This window comes from Lissotriton helveticus, chromosome 8 (assembly GCF_964261635.1).
Source record: "Lissotriton helveticus chromosome 8, aLisHel1.1, whole genome shotgun sequence".
Classification (NCBI taxonomy): domain Eukaryota; kingdom Metazoa; phylum Chordata; class Amphibia; order Caudata; family Salamandridae; genus Lissotriton; species Lissotriton helveticus.
The window spans coordinates 1505954295-1505976093 of NC_136069.1; the positions used below are offsets into that span (position 1 = coordinate 1505954295).

General features: G+C 44.7%; 1 protein-coding gene across 1 annotated transcript in view; it reads left to right on the forward strand.

Moving 5' to 3' along the window:
• Positions 1–123: 123 nt before the first annotated feature.
• Positions 124–21799, forward strand: part of PRCP (prolylcarboxypeptidase) — a 147118-nt gene continuing 125442 nt past the window's right edge. The window contains exon 1 of the mRNA XM_078658488.1: positions 124–219. Coding sequence (XP_078514614.1) covers positions 124–219 — 96 coding nt within the window. The remainder of the gene's footprint in view (positions 220–21799) is intronic.

Sequence of the window (21799 nt, forward strand, 5' to 3'; positions counted from 1 at the left end):
AACACCTGTATTGCTCACCTTAGTTCACCTGCTTTACTGATACATATTTACAAATCAATGCTTACAGGAGTGCATTGTATAAAACGTTTTAATTGTGTTACTGTTCTCTCGCTCTAGGGGTTCATGTGGGATGTGGCTGAGGATTTTCAGGCTATGTTGGTGTTCGCTGAGCACAGATACTATGGACAGTCTATGCCCTTTGGACAGGATTCCTACTCTGTAAGTAGTTCTACTTTCCTTTAGCTTTGTTTGTCATTTTTTCATTTATGTTAAAAAAGCAGATTATATGCAGTCTTCTAAGTATAGTGCTTTATTGATACCCCAGAAGGGGACTTGTGATTACTTTATGGATGTTGATCCCACAAAATGCTAAGATTTCATGCACTGTGACCATGCATGACATCACAGAGTTGTCATCTTATCATCTCCTTGCCCCCTGGCCAGCATTCTTTTTGCTACCACAGGAACTCAGAGTGTGAATTACAAAAAGTTCTAGAGGGCAGCTAGAGCTCTGAAGTCATTCTGTTTGTGCCTCTGTCTCTGTGAACCCTGATTCCAGGGGTATCAAGAAGATCGCCAAGTCAGGTTAGGACAAAAATAGCCAGGGATTGGTCTTTTTTACCCTAATATGACATTCAAGGGATATCCAGCATCAGTTAGAGAAACTTAAAAAAATATATATATATTATTTGCCTTTCCAACCAAAACAGAACAACCAATGTGTCACATAGTCATTCTCGCACTCAAATACCCTCCCACTCGCCCACCCGCCTCCCATTGCATCATTTCCCTGTCATGTACCCACATGAAATCCAGCTCTGTCGCAGGTGACACATTTGGCAATCAAACTCCCCCAAGGTCTGATACACGTGCCCCAGAACACTCCATCTCCGAACGCCGTAAGTTTGAAAGGACCCACATTGTGCTAATCAGGTTCCAGGCCCCCATCCAATCCATTATACTTCCTCCATTTCCCCCACACCTTACGCAACTTCCAGGGACATCCTCTCACTTTATGTGTGACCCTTTCTGCCGCCATTACATGTCCATTCCGCTTCTCTAGTCGTTCATCTGAGGGGGAAGTGCTGCCCCCCATGCGCATGCCACATCACGTTTCGCCACCACTAGTGCCAATAATGTAAAATGAAGTTGTGGACGACACAAGTCAATGTTGTGGGATATTCCCAGCAGTACGAATTTAGGGTCTAGGGGAAGTTTGGCCTCAAGCACCTTGCTCAACTCTCCCAACATTTGTGTCCAGTAGGTGTGGATGGCAGGGCAGTCCCAGATGGTATGGTAGAAGTCCCCCTGCGGAAGCCTACATCGCAGACAATTTGGATCACTTGCCCGGCCTATTCGGTGAAGTTGAACCCTCTCGAAGTATACCCTGTGTAATATTTTGTATTGGATGAGACAGAGACGGGATTTAATTGCCACCTCCCTATGATGCATCGGGGCAGCCTCCCAGTCCATTTGGTCCATCGCACCCAGGTTGTGCTCCCATGTTTCTCTCAATTTCCCCAGTCTGTCTGGCATATTATTGTTCAGGGTTCTATACGTCTGAGAGACTTTCTTGTTGGCTATCCGCTCTTGTAGTAAGCGACCCTTCAACGGAGCAAATTCCGTCAGGGGGGCAGAAAGCAAGCTCTCCGCCCTCCACGCATGTCGCAGTTGCGCATATTTAAAAATGTGGGTGGGGTGTAGCCCGAACTCCAATGCCAAAGACATGAAGGGTTTAAGGTCCCCCTTTGCCACCACATCCCCCAGTGTAGAGATTCCAATGCCGTCCCATTCCCCAAAACCCTTGAGGTTGTGGAGTTCCCTCAACCAGGTACAGTTCCATATCGGTGTCCGTTTCGTCGGTTTACTTGTCCCACCCAAGGTCTTAGTCGCCCTGTCCCACACCCCAATGGTTATTTGCGTGGCCGACAGTAGGCGTCTCCTACCTGAACCCCCATATAAATAGAATAGGCAGGATCGACGTGCAATAGTATCCCTTTCCAATCTGTAGGTGAGGTGATCCGCCGGGGCATGGAGCCATTCATTCACCGGCGCTAGATGCTCTCCCCAGTAATAGGCCTCGATGTCCGGCAGGGATATCCCGCCATTAAACTGGTTTCGCTTCAGCGTACTTAGAGCAATACTTGGTTATTTCCCTAGCCACAGCAGGGAAAGTAGTTCTGCATCTATCTTCTGGAATGTCTGTCGAGGAAGGGGGAAGTATTCATTTTGGAGGGCGTACAAAAAGCGAGGCAATGTTATCATTTTAAACATGACGACTTTGCCTAGTATCGTAAGGGGAAGCGTTTTCCAGTGTAAAGCGTCTAATGTAAAATTTGTTATGACTCGCTGAATGTTTTTTTGGTAGAAGAGATTTCTATCTGTGGTTACATAGAACCCCAGGTACGTGAAACCCGTCTGCGTAACCTGGAGAGCCCCTGGGAGAGGGGGCCTCATTACCTCAGTTCCTGGGTTGTACAGAACCGATTTATGCCAATTAAACGTATACTCCGAGAAGGTGCCATACCTGCCCAGGAGCCTGAACAGTGCAGGGATCGTGCTTGCCGGTTGTGTAACATACAGCAGAATATCATCTGCATATAGCGAAATCTTTTCTTCCTCCAAATCAGTTCGTGTAATTTGGAACTCCTTTGTCTGTCTGACCTCACAGGCCACTATTTCAATGGTGAGGGCAAATATTAGAGGGGACAAAGGACACCCCTGTCGGGTTCCCCTTCTAATAGGGAAGTCCTCAGACAGTAGCCCATTCACTTTAACTCTAGCTCATGGATCTACATATAAGAGTCCCACCCAGTGTCTGAATTTGGGGCCGTTGCCGAATTTAACCAGGACTGCTTCTAAAAAGGGCCAATGGACAGCGTCAAGCATTTTTTCCGCGTCTAAAGAAACATGTGTGGGTCATCCTGATCCTGTACCGCCATCAGCCAGTTGTGGGTCCACCGTAGGTTCTGTCAGGTCGCCCGATCTGGCAAGAACCCTGTTTGATCTTGATGCACCAGGTCCGAGATTACTTGGCATAAACGGAGGGCCAGTATCGTCGCCAGGAGTTTAACCTTTATGTTGAGGAGGGAGATTGGGCGATAAGACGCACACTCCTCAGGGGTCTTTCCTATTTTATGGATGGGGATAATTGTGGACATTTTAAGATCCAGTGGGAAGGTGCCCTCTTGGGCCATGTCCCTGAACAGTGCGAACAAGTGCACCGCCAGGAGATCTGCCCATTTTTTATAAAATTCCGCTAGGAGTCCATTTGGGCCTGGGGACTTCCCAGGGCGCAATTTAGTTATTGCCTCTTTAAGTTCAGTCACCGATATGTCTGCTTCAAGGCCCTCCATATCCTCAGCCGCTAGGCTCGGAGTGTGGACAGTGGCTAAATGTGCTAGAATCTCCTCCGAGGCAGCCAGTTCCCTGGCTATTTGTGCATCTCTTATGTGTGCCAGTTCCTGATTATCCACTATACTTTCAATCCAGTGGGCGTCCAGTTCCTTGCGGCTGAGCCAGGCAAGGAGTTTGCCAGATTTATCTCCGACATCAGAGATTCCACGTGCCAAGTATTCCGCCTCACAGTTGTTGCCCTTGGCCCGCCGTGGAAGAAAAATATAGTCCAGTCGGAAGTGCGTCTTGTGTGCGCCAGAGTAGTATGAATAACTCTGAGTGTTCCGAATGGAGATATCGCCATACGTCTATCAACCCCAATGTGTCTATCACCTCGGCCAAGTGTGTATTCGGGGGGTGGTCGGTACGGTTCCCTGAATGGTCCATAGGGATGGACATGACGTCATTGAAGTCTCCCCCTATTATATGTAGTGTGTCCGGGGTATCAAGCCGAATGTCAGTCAGTCCACGTAGAGTCTTGTCCTGTAACTTCGGAGGGGCATAAACTGAAACTATCATTATGCGAGTATTCTCGTGACGGATCTCCCTGATTTTTCTGGCTTCCCTTAAAATCATGTCTCTGTCTAGAAGGTTCAGAAAATGTGCTATCACAGGTTGTGGCTGCGCTCCTGCAGGGTGTCTGGCCATCAACGCCCTATGAGCCCTCTCTATGACGAAGCAGGTAGAGAATTTGTCCTTCGGGAAGGTGCGTAAAAGCCAGGTATGTAGGAACTCTGGCATGTTTGTTCCCTCAATTCCTTCTCTAAAGCCCACAAACGGAGGTTATTGCGGCGTGCTCTATTTTCCGCATCGTCCACCCGCCACAGTAGATCCGTTTGGGAAGATGGTCAATTCAATTCAATTCATTTTATTATGATTTGGAATTCCGAAGAATTCCACATAACATTACAATAAAACATTAATTCATAAAAAACAGTATTAGAAACCCATGAGGTTACACCCTGTAATAATCCTACATTACACACAGTACATAATACATTTTTCATTAAACCCCTAACTTTAGTTACGAATAAATACTGAAATAAACAATTTTCCTAAAATTACCTCCTCCCTAAAGGGACTAATCTCTGATGATCATTAAATACGTCACTTCGAGGGACAGAAATCTTCTAATCATTATCTAGTGAGGAACACTATTGGCTAACTCCCTAATTTGATGAAGAGATCTAATCTAATCTACAATTACATTTGGACAGCGCATGGTTAAGAAATTATGTATAGTTCATCCAATGGACGTTTAACGATAATCAAAAAATAGTAATTAAAATCTTGTTTTTAAAATCATATTTTTGGGAGATGAATTTTAAATGAAGATAGCGGCCGGTTTTTATAAAATACCATGCAAAGTGCCCATGCATTCTACATTGTGCTGACGCAATAAAACCTTAATCTTTATCCAGGACTTATACCTGATTCGACCCTTTTTGCTTTCGCCCAAGAATAATAAACTTAGCTAAATGTATACAAATGTTATCCAATATGCAGGCAGCAGATTAACAAAGGCAAGAGCAATTAAAACATTTCTTATGTCGAGGACAGAGAACAGTGTTATCAACAGATGATTTTGTAAAGTGCTACTGAGAGCACAAATATATCAAGATAAAGTGCTAGTGCATAGATGCCCTAATCCTGGACGGAGCCCAGAATGATTATCTTGCATCAGTATAACCAAAATAACTCAAAAGCTGCACAAGAAAGCAAACATGATTGTTAAACACACTAATAAATAATTGTTACTTATCGTATGTTTCACGAGTTAAAAATGCTTAAAGTGCTCAAAAATGCTAAGACAAGGAAAATTATACAAGGTACTACATAGTAATCCACTGATCACCCTACTTATTGGCTTCTGATATACATTTAAAAATTCTTTAAAAAAACAGAAAATCTTAAAACATATCTGTTCTGACGGAGGGTGCAGAAGAAAGTTGCGTGCCTGTTCTGCTGTTGAAATATTATATTGTAAAAAACCATGCCTTAGAAATTTGCGTCGTATTGAACTAAGTGCTGGGCACACAATCAAAACATGATTAAAATCTTGGATACCACCATTGCATAAATCACAAAGTCTTTCATTTTTGGGGATATCTTCCCAAGCTCCTGTTACTATCCTCAACGGCAACAAATTCATTCTGGAGAGTAGAATCACTCTGCGTACACCATGATTCAGGTTCCAAAGAACATACGGCTGAGGATTTTTAATAATTGAGTTCTCCGCTATGCAGTCCAGTCTGCCATTCCCTTTGCATATTTTCAAATCTCTTTCTCGTGAGATCACATATATGGATTTTTTAATTAATTGCTTTAATGCTATTTTGTTTAAAACTGCTGCCCCTACCAAGTCCAAACCAAAAATGCTTAACGCTTTTAAATAGTTTCTAAAAATTACACTTTTACACAATAAATTATAAAAAAAATTCTTGTGCAATGCTAACCTTAACAGGTTTTCTTGACCATTTATCAAAGCGTTACACCACCTTAAAGTCCCTGCCAATGACAAAACATACGTTGAGAGAAGGCCAAATTCGAGCCCAAGAGCCGCAATTAATGCACCATGACTCAGGTTATATATTTGACGCCAAATTTTACCTTCCACTTTCTCAAACTTAGCCCACTCACATTCGTCAATTGTTTCACATGCGTAATTCAGGGTCGGCGGAATCTTTATTTTGTACACTGCAATAGTATGTGAAAAATGTCTTTTCCCGCATTGCTTATACAAGCGGTTAATTGCCGATGCTTGTGAAATAGCTTTACTTTTGCAGTGATCTAAATGTCTGTTAGCAGAGCACCTATTTGTAAAAAAAAATCCTAAATAAGGATAAAATGTCACTTTTTCCATATTTTCATCCCCCAAAAACCATTTCAGATTTGATCTAACCTTACAGCCTTTCTGACTAAAGATCATCACCTTACTCTTAGAAGTGTTTATTTAAAAAAATATTCATTAGTATACCTGACCAGCTCCGTCAGACGTCTTTGCACCCCGATTGGAGTTAGGTCCAAGATGATTACGTCGTCAGCATACAGCAAACAACTTAATATTAGATCACCCACTTGTGGAGGATCCCCTTTACTCTCCCCAACCCGGCTTGGAAGGTCATTTATGTAGATTGAGAAGAGTAAAGGGGCCAAGAGGCACCCCTGCTTCAACCCGTTGTGGGTGGTGATTTTCTTTGATAGGCCTTGGGTCCCCCCTAACAGAACTTGAGTCCAAGTAGAAGAGTGGAGTGCGATTATTACTCTTAACAAATTCCCTGGGATCCCCATCCTTATCAATTTCCTCCACAGCGTCCCCCGATCTACCCTATCGAACGCTGTGGAGAAGTCAATGAAAGCTGTATACAGCGGAAGCCTCCGACCCACAGGATATTTATCAATTAGGGTTTGCAGGACAGAGATGTTGTTTAAGGTGCAACTATTCTTCCGAAAACCAGACTGTTCAAGGGGAATTAGATTATTACCGAATACCCAGTCTTGTAGGTGGACAAGGATGCTTTTTGCAAAGAGTTTTCCCGTTGCGTCCAAAAGGGAGATTTGTCTATAGCTTGCAGGAGAATTTTTAGGGCCTTTCTTTTATAGTGGAACTATTATACTGCCCTTCCAGGAATTGGGGATATCCCCAAACTTATAACAATGGACGAACAGGGGATGTAACACCTTTGCCCAATCGCCACAATCCTTTTTTATTATGGCAACAGGGACATCATCCGGCCCCATTGCCCCGGAGTATCTCGCCCCCTTAATATATCCCTCAAGTTCGCACATTATAGGTGCTTCTACCTCTTCTACAGAAAATGTGGACCTATTGAACCCCTCAACCCCAGCATCTATAGGATTGGGGGCGTACAATAGGGATATGTAGGTAGACCATTCAGATTCAGAGATCAACATGGGCTGAGATTTTACTCTACTGTCACAGTATTTGGCAATCAATGCCCAGTACTTTCTAGTATCCCAAGAGAGTGCCACTTCCCGAAGGTTAACCCATTTTTCATCTTCAGAGGCCCTTCGATTTGCAGCTATTTTCCTTTTCCGGACCTGTTTTAATCTATATATCTCTTTTTGTCTTGACGGCCATGGGTCTATAAATTGGGCTCTGATCAACCCATTTATCTTATTATTAAGAGTTTTAATTTCATTAGGAAGTGTTGCTTTGGGGGCGGCACTATCACCTTTCATCTTTCTTCCCAACTTTCTGACAGCTGTCATGACTCTTTCGTATCTCACGATCGGATTCTCCCAGGTTAAGGTGAACGCAATGTTCTTAAATACCCAATGAAGATTCGGAAGGTTCTTATGTGACCAATAAGAGCGGCCATTACTTCGAGAATATGATACTATCTCATTCCTCTGATTCCATAGTTCAGATTTCTCGAAGTTTAAAGCTATCTTGACAGCCAGTATGTTGTGGTCACTCAAATTAGTAGGAAGAACCTAAAACTGGGAGCATGCCCCGAACAGTTGAAATGACACTGCCATATAGTCGAGAAGGGAATTGCCATATGACCCGTGAAAGGTGAGGGCTGCAGGTGAGTCCTCTGGGAATCTGCCATTTAATACTATAAGATCAAGGTTTCTCAAATTTTGCAACAGTAAAAGGCCACGTTTATCAGATCTTAAATTAGAAGGGAATACTGCCTCTGGTATGAACCAAACCTCCTCCAGGTTCAAATTGGAAAAGGATACGATGAGCTATTTTTAATCTTGGCATTAAAGTCTCCTACCATCAGGATCCTGGCTCTATCATCATTGCTACATAACTTTTGCACAAAAGTGCAAATAGAGTCGACCAGTGGGGTGGACGCCTTCCCAGGAGGAATATATACATTTACCACATACAGAAATGTTACACATCCCAAGTTGTCTTGATCTAATTTTAACTTTGCACAGATACAGCAATTTGATGGATGAATAAATATCTCAGGGACCCATACTAACTCGCAACTTAGCAGGATGGCTAAACCTCCACTAGCATGCCCCTTTATAGATTTTTTTGCTGCACTACAATACACGTAGTAGTTATCTAACTGGAATTCTTCAATTGCCCACGTCTCTTGGAGGCAGATTATTTTATGGTCTAGGTGTGCTAAAGAAATGAGCTTAAAATGTTCTTTTCCTAGCCCCGCCATATTCCAAGACACGATTGTTCCTAGTAGGCTACCTCCGCTCAATGGGGATAGGGTTGGTAGATTTAGCCCCATTCAAAGTGCCTGCAATCCAGTTCCATTTTGACACCTCATCTTCACTATCAATGCCAGAAAACTCATGAACCTCGGGAGCTACTACCTTTATTTTTCATATACCCGATCCCCTCCCAACTGTAATTTCCAAATCCTCAAATTTAGTGGTCATTTTCTCACTCTCATAGTCATTTAATTCTATCCCTTACCAAAAATGAGAAGTTTCGAGACGCTTCAACGGAGCACCCTGGGATGTGGGGCAGACAATGACATCTATTCCTCTTTTCCTAAAGCCATCCGCATTTGCTAACACAAGGGAAGACACCACCCCTGAAGTAAAGATTGCTTTGGTGACCTGAGGAATGTCCCTCCAGTCTAAAATGACCAACTCAATAACTTTAGAGGAAATTAACTTTAGATCCTCTATTTCCGATAGAATTCCTAGTAGGGCCCTTCTATTCAATGTCATTGGCTCAGCATCAAAAAGAGGGATAAAAATTAAGGCATTATTCACATGCCCAGTACCTAACTCTGGGGACCTGAATTCATTCGTATCATAAAGACTCCTCATAGAATCAGTGGATTTACCCCCTTTATTGTTATTAAGCGATGTAGTTATATTTCGACAACCCCCCCACCATTACTTATATTAGGCTTCGTGAAGATCGGGGCGAGACCCACAGATTCACATGCGGTCGCACTTAGTTCTATACTCGGGGATGGTGCAAAGATTTTTATATTATCCACCATCGCTCCTGTGCTACTCTCCAAATTAGAGGCCCTTCTTTTCCTAGCCTCACCCAACCCATTTTCATTCTGGGAAATACTGGACCTACTAGTCAGACTAATCGTCTGGGGGATATTATCTTGCTCCTCAGTTGTACTCTAATTCATCCTCGGTCTGCCACTGTTGATGTATTATTTTCATCACCAGGAGCAGAATTAGAAGGATCCGATTGTACTACGCTTTGGAACCGCAGCCTTCTCTGCTTACACTTTGGGAACCGGCGATTTTTCCCCTTCCTGTTCCTCCTACAATGGTTTTTAACACTTCCCTCACTTACTAATAAATGTTCCCCCACCCCAGAGGCTTCTACAATATTAATTATTTCAGCTGAATCATGAGGTTTAGATTTTTTTGACTTGCTCATATTAAAGATAGGGAAAACACGAACTGTATCTGTCACTGAAGAAACCTTTACATTTATACTTTTCCCCTCAAAGGGGACCTCTGCAGAGTCATTAACGATAAATTGAGATGGGTTTGGAGTTGGATGTTCGCCGCTTGGAAGAAATCTAACATCCACCAACTGATTGGAGTCATTAACGATAAATTTATTTTTATTTTATTTTAGCGATTTGTAGAGCGCCTGGTGACCCGGAGGCATCCCCGCGCTATAACATTTGTGGAGACCAGAGGAGAAAAGGAGGGGACTTTATTTTGGGAATAGCAGCGTTTTCAGTTTTTTCCTGAAAATCAGATGACTGGGTTCCAGCCGCAGGGGACGGGGAAGTGAATTCCACCCGGAAGATGCTTTAACAGAAAAGCGTCGGCCGCCGGTACGAGTCTTCCTGTATCTGGGGACGTTGGCCAGACGCTCATTATCCGAGCGAAGGGACCTGGGGGCCATGTAAGGGGTAACCAGGTCTCTCAGAATAGCAGGGCCAAGACCATTAAACAGTTTGTGTGCAGTGCACAGGGCCTTGAATTCGACCCTTTGACGTATTGGAAGCCAGTGGAGGGCCTTAATTGCTGGTTTGGCTGATACTCTGGAAGGGAGGTTCATAAGTAACCGGGCGGCTGCGTTCTGCGTGCGCTGGAGTTTAGCCATGGTAGCTTCTGGAGCTCCCAGATATACCATGTTGCTGTAGTCCAGCCGCGCAAGGATCAGACCTTGGACCAGGAGTTTCCTGGATAGGGGCGGAAGTATTGGGAGGATCCTGCGGATAGAGCGCATGAGACCAAAGCAGGTACCTGCTGTTTTGGATGCCTGGGTTTTCATCGACAGCTCGGGTTCTAGCCAGACTCCTAAGGTCTTAATTTCTTGTTTCGGGGTGGGAATTTCCCCGAACACGTCTGGCCAGACCGATGGGGGGATGGTGGTCCATTGCTTGCCCAGAAGCATGACTTCAGTCTTTGACCCGTTTAGTTTGAGCGATGACTCGCACATCCAAATTGAGATGGGCTTGGAGTTAAATTTCTTCCAAGCGGCGAACATCCAACGTCCACCAACTGATTATTCTGTTCTCCTAACCCTAAGCAATTAGCCGCATCACGTATTCTGCCATTAAATTGACATGGATTGTTACATATAGGGGAGGAACACTTCGCACATACTTGGCTATGTTGTTTAAGATCTAAAAACCCCTCCCAAAATGGGCGTTAGAACTTTGAGGATATGATCCGTGTTAGAGGCACTCTTCTCCAGCAGGGACAAAATTGCCGCTAACATTTTTTCCAATTTGGTAAATGTATACGTTTGCCCCCTGAACCTGCATTCTCGTTCTTAGACAGTGAAAACACGGAGTTCCCTACCCGATTATCACAGGGCATAGATAAATCATGAAAATCTGATGTCAAAGATAATTTAGTAGGTGTACTGCTATACATAATTGGCATGTGTAAATGAACTCCTGCTTGAGGAGACAATATTTCCTTATTCGAGTGGGGGTCTATAACCAAACATTGAGCACCCGATTTTTCTAACTGCTTCAATCGTTCAGCGTTCTTTTCCAATTGAATGGCAATATCCGGAAGAGTGAGGTCTTCTGATTTTTGCCTGCCCATTAAGGTCACTATGGACTTTCTGACGTTCACTTTCAGGAGAAAATTCGCTTCTTTTTATTGATGAAGAGCAGTCTAGTAAACTCCTTTGAGATACGCTTACATTGTCATGTACTTTTTCAAAAAGGGTTATCAAATCTGCTACTGGAGAAAGAAGGGTGACGTCCTCACTTTCGCCACCCTTACTCTGCGTGGCAACTGCCACCTCTTTCCTAGATAGGGCCAATTCCGTCTCGAAACCCGAATTTTTCTCCACCCCTTCTTGATATGACTCAACAGCTCGACTTACGATAGAAGGGGTTGCTACATTGCCTACGTCCCCCTTAGATTTCTGTATTATTATTACAGGAAAGAGTGCTTCTGATCTTGATATATGGCTATCTACTTCATTCTCAGCTATTCTTTCGGAGTCCATTATCACCTCCATTGAATTATCCTCATTTCCCACAGCTCCAAGATCTTCGTTGTTTTGCCCTGTTCCGCTCTTAAAGGGAAGATGGTAGGTCCGCCATTCCTTTGCGTAGGTCTTGCAATGAGTCTTCCGCGTCACCCAGCCGGGTGTCTCTATCTGCCAAATTCCTAAGATCCTGCTGCAGATGTGACACCTCCGCTCCCACCGCTCCGTTCTACCCCCGTAGTACCTCTCTGGATGTATTGATCGCCTGAAGGAGGGTGTCCGTGTCCTCGGGGGTCGAGCGATCCTTGGGGGTGGGGGGTGGGGGGGCAATGACCTTCGCATATTGGACCATCTAGCCCTGTCGCGATGGCCGCGATTCCCTGTCTTTGCCCATAATGAATGATGGCGGGCCGGGGTATGCAGAGGGTTCTTGCCCTGGATGATGCTGTTCCACGCCGGTGCGCCGCAGTATCCAGTAGTCTCCCCTTGTGGTTACCTCGCAGCTATCGTTGGACCACCCCTGCTCTGTTTATCTCTTCCACTGGCGCTCTTCAGTGCAGGCTCACAGATGTATAGCCATCGCCCCAGAGACGGTGTACGGCAGCCAATATCTTCTATGGACCTCCCAGGTCCCAACACCTGTCAGGGGCATCTTCCAGCCTCGAACTCAGCGCAGGGGCCCACGTACCGCCTTCAGGGAAACCGTGGCCTCCCTATTCCCCCTAGCCTGGGAAGGAACTCCTGGCCCCTCCGGGGGCATTCACCATCAAGCAGCCTGGTTGTTACCAATCCTCTCAGGTCTTTTGTGTCACACGCGGTAGCGGTGCAGAGGAGAGAAGGCGGCAGACATCAGTTAGAGAATTTTGAGCCTGTAGAAAAAGGCTTCACAAATTAACTGGAACCTGGGATTTCCATCATCCCTGGTGTAGTAGAGGAAGGTGATGGGAAACCAGTTTATTAGTTTTATTGTATTCTCATTCATTGGTGTTACTTCACGCCTGGAGCTTATTGTGTATGATGCAGCTTGCTGATCGTGGGCCCAGTATGGATACAGCTTGTCTCCTTTCTGGTGAAGAATTGGCTTTGTAGTTTGGTCTGCCCTGTTCCCATGATGCACTGGGCCAGGGACAGACTAATTTGCATATAGCCAGGTTCTGAGCTGGGATGGGGCAGTGAGATAAATAACGGTGATGGATCAAGCCCTGATCTTTGGACTGGGTAAGAGTGGTCTGCTTAATTCAGACACTCTGTTCATCACCACCCCCTTTTCTGTATCGTTTTTGGCCACTATAGGTGTGGCAGGGTATACTCAGACATGAGTCCCTTTCTCACTGCTCCATCAGGATTCAAGCAAGCCGGGCCGAAGAGGCTGAAATGCCAGAAACCGGTCCCCGGTAGCTTGTCTCCTTTCTGGTGAAGAATTGGCTTTGTAGTTTGGTCTGCCCTGTTCCCATGATGCACTGGGCCAGGGACAGACTAATTTGCATATAGCCAGGTTCTGAGCTGGGATGGGGCAGTGAGATAAATAACGGTGATGGATCAAGCCCTGATCTTTGGACTGGGTAAGAGTGGTCTGCTTAATTCAGACACTCTGTTCATCACCACCCCCTTTTCTGTATCGTTTTTGGCCACTATAGGTGTGGCAGGGTATACTCAGACATGAGTCCCTTTCTCACTGCTCCATCAGGATTCAAGCAAGCCGGGCCGAAGAGGCTGAAATGCCAGAAACCGGTCCCCGGTAGCTTGTCTCCTTTCTGGTGAAGAATTGGCTTTGTAGTTTGGTCTGCCCTGTTCCCATGATGCACTGGGCCAGGGACAGACTAATTTGCATATAGCCAGGTTCTGAGCTGGGATGGGGCAGTGAGATAAATAACGGTGATGGATCAAGCCCTGATCTTTGGACTGGGTAAGAGTGGTCTGCTTAATTCAGACACTCTGTTCATCACCACCCCCTTTTCTGTATCGTTTTTGGCCACTATAGGTGTGGCAGGGTATACTCAGACATGAGTCCCTTTCTCACTGCTCCATCAGGATTCAAGCAAGCCGGGCCGAAGAGGCTGAAATGCCAGAAACCGGTCCCCGGTAGCTTGTCTCCTTTCTGGTGAAGAATTGGCTTTGTAGTTTGGTCTGCCCTGTTCCCATGATGCACTGGGCCAGGGACAGACTAATTTGCATATAGCCAGGTTCTGAGCTGGGATGGGGCAGTGAGATAAATAACGGTGATGGATCAAGCCCTGATCTTTGGACTGGGTAAGAGTGGTCTGCTTAATTCAGACACTCTGTTCATCACCACCCCCTTTTCTGTATCGTTTTTGGCCACTATAGGTGTGGCAGGGTATACTCAGACATGAGTCCCTTTCTCACTGCTCCATCAGGATTCAAGCAAGCTGGGCCGAAGAGGCTGAAATGCCAGAAACCGGTCCCCGGTAGCTTGTCTCCTTTCTGGTGAAGAATTGGCTTTGTAGTTTGGTCTGCCCTGTTCCCATGATGCACTGGGCCAGGGACAGACTAATTTGCATATAGCCAGGTTCTGAGCTGGGATGGGGCAGTGAGATAAATAACGGTGATGGATCAAGCCCTGATCTTTGGACTGGGTAAGAGTGGTCTGCTTAATTCAGACACTCTGTTCATCACCACCCCCTTTTCTGTATCGTTTTTGGCCACTATAGGTGTGGCAGGGTATACTCAGACATGAGCCCCTTTCTCACTGCTCCATCAGGATTCAAGCAAGCCGGGCCGAAGAGGCTGAAATGCCAGAAACCGGTCCCCGGTAGCTTGTCTCCTTTCTGGTGAAGAATTGGCTTTGTAGTTTGGTCTGCCCTGTTCCCATGATGCACTGGGCCAGGGACAGACTAATTTGCATATAGCCAGGTTCTGAGCTGGGATGGGGCAGTGAGATAAATAACGGTGATGGATCAAGCCCTGATCTTTGGACTGGGTAAGAGTGGTCTGCTTAATTCAGACACTCTGTTCATCACCACCCCCTTTTCTGTATCGTTTTTGGCCACTATAGGTGTGGCAGGGTATACTCAGACATGAGTCCCTTTCTCACTGCTCCATCAGGATTCAAGCAAGCCGGGCCGAAGAGGCTGAAATGCCAGAAACCGGTCCCCGGTAGCTTGTCTCCTTTCTGGTGAAGAATTGGCTTTGTAGTTTGGTCTGCCCTGTTCCCATGATGCACTGGGCCAGGGACAGACTAATTTGCATATAGCCAGGTTCTGAGCTGGGATGGGGCAGTGAGATAAATAACGGTGATGGATCAAGCCCTGATCTTTGGACTGGGTAAGAGTGGTCTGCTTAATTCAGACACTCTGTTCATCACCACCCCCTTTTCTGTATCGTTTTTGGCCACTATAGGTGTGGCAGGGTATACTCAGACATGAGTCCCTTTCTCACTGCTCCATCAGGATTCAAGCAAGCCGGGCCGAAGAGGCTGAAATGCCAGAAACCGGTCCCCGGTAGCTTGTCTCCTTTCTGGTGAAGAATTGGCTTTGTAGTTTGGTCTGCCCTGTTCCCATGATGCACTGGGCCAGGGACAGACTAATTTGCATATAGCCAGGTTCTGAGCTGGGATGGGGCAGTGAGATAAATAACGGTGATGGATCAAGCCCTGATCTTTGGACTGGGTAAGAGTGGTCTGCTTAATTCAGACACTCTGTTCATCACCACCCCCTTTTCTGTATCGTTTTTGGCCACTATAGGTGTGGCAGGGTATACTCAGACATGAGTCCCTTTCTCACTGCTCCATCAGGATTCAAGCAAGCCGGGCCGAAGAGGCTGAAATGCCAGAAACCGGTCCCCGGTAGCTTGTCTCCTTTCTGGTGAAGAATTGGCTTTGTAGTTTGGTCTGCCCTGTTCCCATGATGCACTGGGCCAGGGACAGACTAATTTGCATATAGCCAGGTTCTGAGCTGGGATGGGGCAGTGAGATAAATAACGGTGATGGATCAAGCCCTGATCTTTGGACTGGGTAAGAGTGGTCTGCTTAATTCAGACACTCTGTTCATCACCACCCCCTTTTCTGTATCGTTTTTGGCCACTATAGGTGTGGCAGGGTATACTCAGACATGAGTCCCTTTCTCACTGCTCCATCAGGATTCAAGCAAGCCGGGCCGAAGAGGCTGAAATGCCAGAAACCGGTCCCCGGTAGCTTGTCTCCTTTCTGGTGAAGAATTGGCTTTGTAGTTTGGTCTGCCCTGTTCCCATGATGCACTGGGCCAGGGACAGACTAATTTGCATATAGCCAGGTTCTGAGCTGGGATGGGGCAGTGAGATAAATAACGGTGATGGATCAAGCCCTGATCATTGGACTGGGTAAGAGTGGTCTGCTTAATTCAGACACTCTGTTCATCACCACCCCCTTTTCTGTATCGTTTTTGGCCACTATAGGTGTGGCAGGGTATACTCAGACATGAGTCCCTTTCTCACTGCTCCATCAGGATTCAAGCAAGCCGGGCCGAAGAGGCTGAAATGCCAGAAACCGGTCCCCGGTAGCTTGTCTCCTTTCTGGTGAAGAATTGGCTTTGTAGTTTGGTCTGCCCTGTTCCCATGATGCACTGGGCCAGGGACAGACTAATTTGCATATAGCCAGGTTCTGAGCTGGGATGGGGCAGTGAGATAAATAACGGTGATGGATCAAGCCCTGATCTTTGGACTGGGTAAGAGTGGTCTGCTTAATTCAGACACTCTGTTCATCACCACCCCCTTTTCTGTATCGTTTTTGGCCACTATAGGTGTGGCAGGGTATACGCAGACATGAGTCCCTTTCTCACTGCTCCATCAGGATTCAAGCAAGCCGGGCCGAAGAGGCTGAAATGCCAGAAACCGGTCCCCGGTAGCTTGTCTCCTTTCTGGTGAAGAATTGGCTTTGTAGTTTGGTCTGCCCTGTTCCCATGATGCACTGGGCCAGGGACAGACTAATTTGCATATAGCCAGGTTCTGAGCTGGGATGGGGCAGTGAGATAAATAACGGTGATGGATCAAGCCCTGATCTTTGGACTGGGTAAGAGTGGTCTGCTTAATTCAGACACTCTGTTCATCACCACCCCCTTTTCTGTATCACAGTATGGATACAAGGCAGAGAAGTGTTGTGGGTTAATTTGCGGCATTCCACTTTAATTAGATGACAAATTTATGTTTTACGGTGAATGGAACGATTAATTACAAGTAAAACTGCCAAGTAAAAGAGGCAAAAGAATTACACAAAATAATCCATACTCTTGTCCTCAGATATAGTTACCCATAGTCTGAGATTGAAACAAGTTTTTGTGAGTGTAAGCGCCCCAAAAAATTATCTATGTGTGAAAAATTCAGGTTTAGATCTTTTTTGTGTGAACTGTTTCAGTGAGAGAATCTAGAAGTATGTCTTTTTTTTAAGTTTGAAAAGCTTTATTGAATAGTTCAAAACAATGTAAAACAAGAGTACAATAGCAAGGAAGGAAACAACATGAGATAAATATAAAATGATCGAAAACATTGCAAATGAAAAGATAAAACCCCAAGAAGGGTTAGAAAATATACCAAGGAGAGATGCTTTTATAACTTTTCAATTTTAGGGGGGAGAAGGAAAAAAACGAAAAAGAAAAAAGGGATGCAGGGGAAAAGAGGGAAAAGAGGTGCAAAGGGAAACATCATCACATAGCAAGAATTAGGCGAAAAACACTAATAAAAAATAAAAAAAAATTAGAGAAATAACAACTGTGGATGATCATGAGGCGTTACTGGACAAGAATTCTGTCAAAGGAGACCATAATAAATCACGTTTTATCAACAGTGGAATTGTCGAAGCACAAGCACGATCCAGTCTATGATGGTGACAAAGTAGATTCCACCAAGCATTATAAGCAACATTAGTAGTGTATTTCCAATTAGCAGTGATAACTTGAAGAGAAATGGCAATAGAAAGGTCAATAAATTTGCGGGTATGCTGCGGAACATTCCAAACTGGGGCTAAACCACCCAAAAAAATGGTAACAATGTCAAAAGGAACAACAGTGGACAGAATTTTGTTAAGTGTAGACCAAACCCTGGACCACAATATTTTAACTCTAGGGCAAAGAAAAAACATATGAAACAAATCGCTAGTAGAACTAGAACAAGACCAACATTTGCTGGAGTCAATTAATTTGAATTTGTACAGATCATTAGGGGTATAATAGAGTCGATTGTAAAAAAAGTAAAAGGTCTGTGTGGTACTGGCAGAGCGTGATACTGAGTGAATTCTAGACCAAATGGAGTCCCAGGTGAGCAAGGAAAAGGTGTGGTCGAGGTCTGATTCCCATCTAAACTCAAGGCGGGTTTTGGGCCTATCTGTGGGAGAGGGAGATAATAACTTTTAGATGGCCGAGGCCTTAAAAGGGATAAGGAAGTTTGGCGGGGAGGCAATTAAGGGGGGAGAAGGGAGTGATGGGACATCCTGAAGAATGAGAGAGGATATTGTGGGAAGAAGGTTGTTAAAGGACGAGAGATATTTGGTGGAAATACCAAAGGAATCCTGGAGTTCCTGGAAGGTTAGTAAGGAGCCATTAGAAAGGAGATGTCTATAAGTAACAATGCCTTTATCGATCCATTCCTTCCAGAAAAGTGCCCGATTGCGGAGTTTAAGAGATTTGTTGTACCAGAGGGGAGTGTTGAATTGAAGATCGGAAGACGAAGAAAAAGAACGAAAAAGAGCAAGAGTCAAAGCTTTAGAGTGTTTAAAGATAGGAGAGACAGACTTCTGAGGCAGCTGGGTAAGATTGGTAGCAGTAGAAAACGAGAAGGGGAGAAGTTGAGCCAATTCCAAAGAGGTCCATGCCGTGGTAGGTGGGGGAGAAGAGTCGTGGAGAAAGGGCCAAATCTGTTTGAGGGAAAAAGCAGAGTGAAAGCGGGAGATATTGGGGAAGTTAACACCACCAAGATGTTTAGGTTGTTGGAGGCGAATTAGAGACACCCTGGCTTTGCGCTTGTTCCAGAGGAATTTAGAGAAGAGCCCGTTGATAGATTTAAAGAAGAAATGGGGAAGGGAGACAGGAAGCATAGAAAGGCAGAAGTTAACTATAGGAAGGAGCATCATTTTGATAGTGGAAAGACGACCCCACCATGAAAGGAAGAGAGGGGACCAACGATCAATGAGGGAGGAGAATTTCTTAAGAACATCAGAATAGTTCAGTTTAATGGTGTCTCTAATGGTACTAGCATACAAGACACCAAGACATTTAATATGTCCAGGATTCCACTCAAAGCCTGAGCCATGAAACATGTGGGGAAGACAGTGCTTGTTAAGAGGAAGGACCTCTGACTTATCTATATTTAACTTATAACCGGAAACCGAAGAGTAATCCCGAAGTAAAGAAAAAAAAGCGGGAAGGGCAACAATAGGATTTGAAATATAAAGCAAGATATCATCTGCATAAGCCGTGTATTTGATTTCAACATCTTTGTAGATGAAACCGGAGTAGTCGGGGGATTGTCGAATTTTCTCCAAGAAAGGTTTCAATGCCAAAATAAAAAGGAGAGGGGATACCGGACAACCTTGTCTAATGCCTCTGTGGAGGGGGAAATAAGGAGATTGAGAACCGTTAACCCAGATGGAAGTAGTGGGAAAAGAATAGAGCAATTTAATGTATTTGAGGAAAGTGGGGCTAAAACCGTGCCAACGAAGTGCACCAAACATAAAATTCCAATTAACACGATCGAAAGCCTTCTCAGCGTCAAGGGTAATAGCCGCTATAGGAGTATCCATTTTAGCAGAAAGGTGCATAATGTTGAGAAGGGTCCGCGAGTTATCAGTGATAGACCTGCCTTTGACAAAACCGGACTGATAAATATTAACTAAATCAGGAACAACGGAGTTGATGCGTAGAGCTAAGAGTTTGGCATATATCTTACAATCGGTGTTGATGAGGGAGATGGGCCTATAGTTTTTACACAGGGAGGGATCTTTATCTTTTTTGGGGAGAAGGACAAGCATAGCTTGCGTAAAAGAGCCTTTAGATTCACCGGTAGCAAGAAAATGATTAATTAATTTGAGCAAATAAGGAACCAAAACAGTTTTGAAGTGGAGAAAGAACCGTACCATAAAGCCATCAGGGCCAGGCGTCTTATCTTTAGGGAGAAGAGAAAGAGCCGTAAGAATTTCCGTTTCGGAGATGGGGGCATCGAGGGAAGAGAAATCTACAAGAGGTGCGGAAGGCTTAGGGATAGAGTGAAAGAAAGAATCAATTAATGTAGCGGAAGGATTGGACTCAGGCGTGTAGAGGGTAGAATAATATTGGACAAAACAATCAAGAATTTTAGAGTCAGAGGAGTGGAGGGAGCCTTGCGAATCCTTGATCGTAACAATTTTAGATTTTTGTTTTTTGATTTTGAGATAATTCGCTAAAGCCCTACCAGCCTTATTACGACCACCATAGATTTTAGCGTTAAATTGGAGAAGCTGGTTAGAGGCGGAATCCCAAGAATGTTTGTTGAAGTCAATTTTCGCTTTAATAAGGGAGGACAGAGAATCAGGAGAGTTGGTGGTAAAATAAAGATGTTCAAGCTCTTTAATGCGGATAAGAAAAGAGGATGCTTGATCACGCGCCTTCTTCTTTTTGCGAGCAACATAGTCAATAATACAACCACGAGCAGCAGCCTTGAAGGCATCCCAAATAAAGTGGAAATCAGAGGAGGTGTTCAAGTTGTTAGTAAAGAACTCATCCATAAAGTGTGTGAAATGATCAGTGAAGGAAGGAGTCAGTAAAAGTGAATTGTTAAAGCGCCATCGGCGGGTCTTGGGAGTAGGGGAGGGGTAGTCCATGTCCAGGATAATAGGGGCATGATCGGAGATCAGGATGGAGCCTATTTCAGAGTTAGTCATGAATTGGAAAGCGTGGTGGGAAAGAAAAATGTAATCAATACGGGAATGGGAAGCTTGCACAGGAGAAAAAAAAGAAAATTCCAACGAATCGGGGTGAGAGATTCTCCAGGAATCTATTAAGCCTCTAGAAGAGATGGAGCTGTGAAAGGACTTTTGCATCTTGTTAGGAACATATCGTGCTTTGGATTTACGGTCCAAGAAAGGGTCCATCAATTGATTACAATCCCCCCCTACAATCAAATCTTCAGAAGCAATGGAGGACAGAAGGGAAGAAAAAGCATTCCAGAAAGAATTATCCACCCCAGTAGGACCATAAACATTGCAAAGGGAAAGATGAACATCATTAACTGTACAGTCTAGGAGCAACCACCTACCATTAGAATCAGCAGTTTCTTTGTGTATTTGAACAGACAGAGATTTATGAAATAGAATAACAACACCATTTTTACGATTTACAGCCGGAGAACAGTAAACTTCCCCAACCCATTGTCTGCGTAACTTAGACAACTCATCAGCAGTAAGATGTGTCTCTTGCAAAAAAGCAATTTGGCATTGTAAACGAGCGAGGTGAGACACAACACGTTGTTTCTTAATAGGGTTGCGAAGACCCTTAACATTCCAAGAAATGAGTCTGAAACCTTTCATAAGTGGAGAGGAGAGAAAAAGGAGAGAGAAGGAAGTCCAGCAGCTAAGAAGAGATAGAGGAGAGAAGATAAAAAAAGGCATATAGGAACAAGCCCAGTGAAGTGAAAAGAGAGGAGAAAAGAACAGCCAGGGGAATGAATGAGAGAGAATAAGAAAAAACAAGGCATTACTACCACTTGAAATTGCAGATGGAGAGAGAGATTGGAAGAAGAGAGAAGAGGAGAGGAGCAAAAACCATTATACAAAATGAGAGAAAGGAGTAATGACGGGGAAAGAATGAAGGAAACAGGAAAATAGGAGGAAAATCTAAAAGGAAAAGAAAGGGAAAGGTGAGGGTAGTGAAGAAAAAGGAGGTGGGAGCTAAACGCTACCCGAAAAAAGACAGTAGAAAGAAGGATGGCAAGAGAAACCAAAACGGTTCCAGCCATACAGGACAAGTAACGAAGAAAAGAGACAATAAAGTGAGAGCGGGAGCAGCAAGAAAAGACGACCGTACAAAAGGGAAAATGTCAGAAAACCCGGTCAAGGGAACA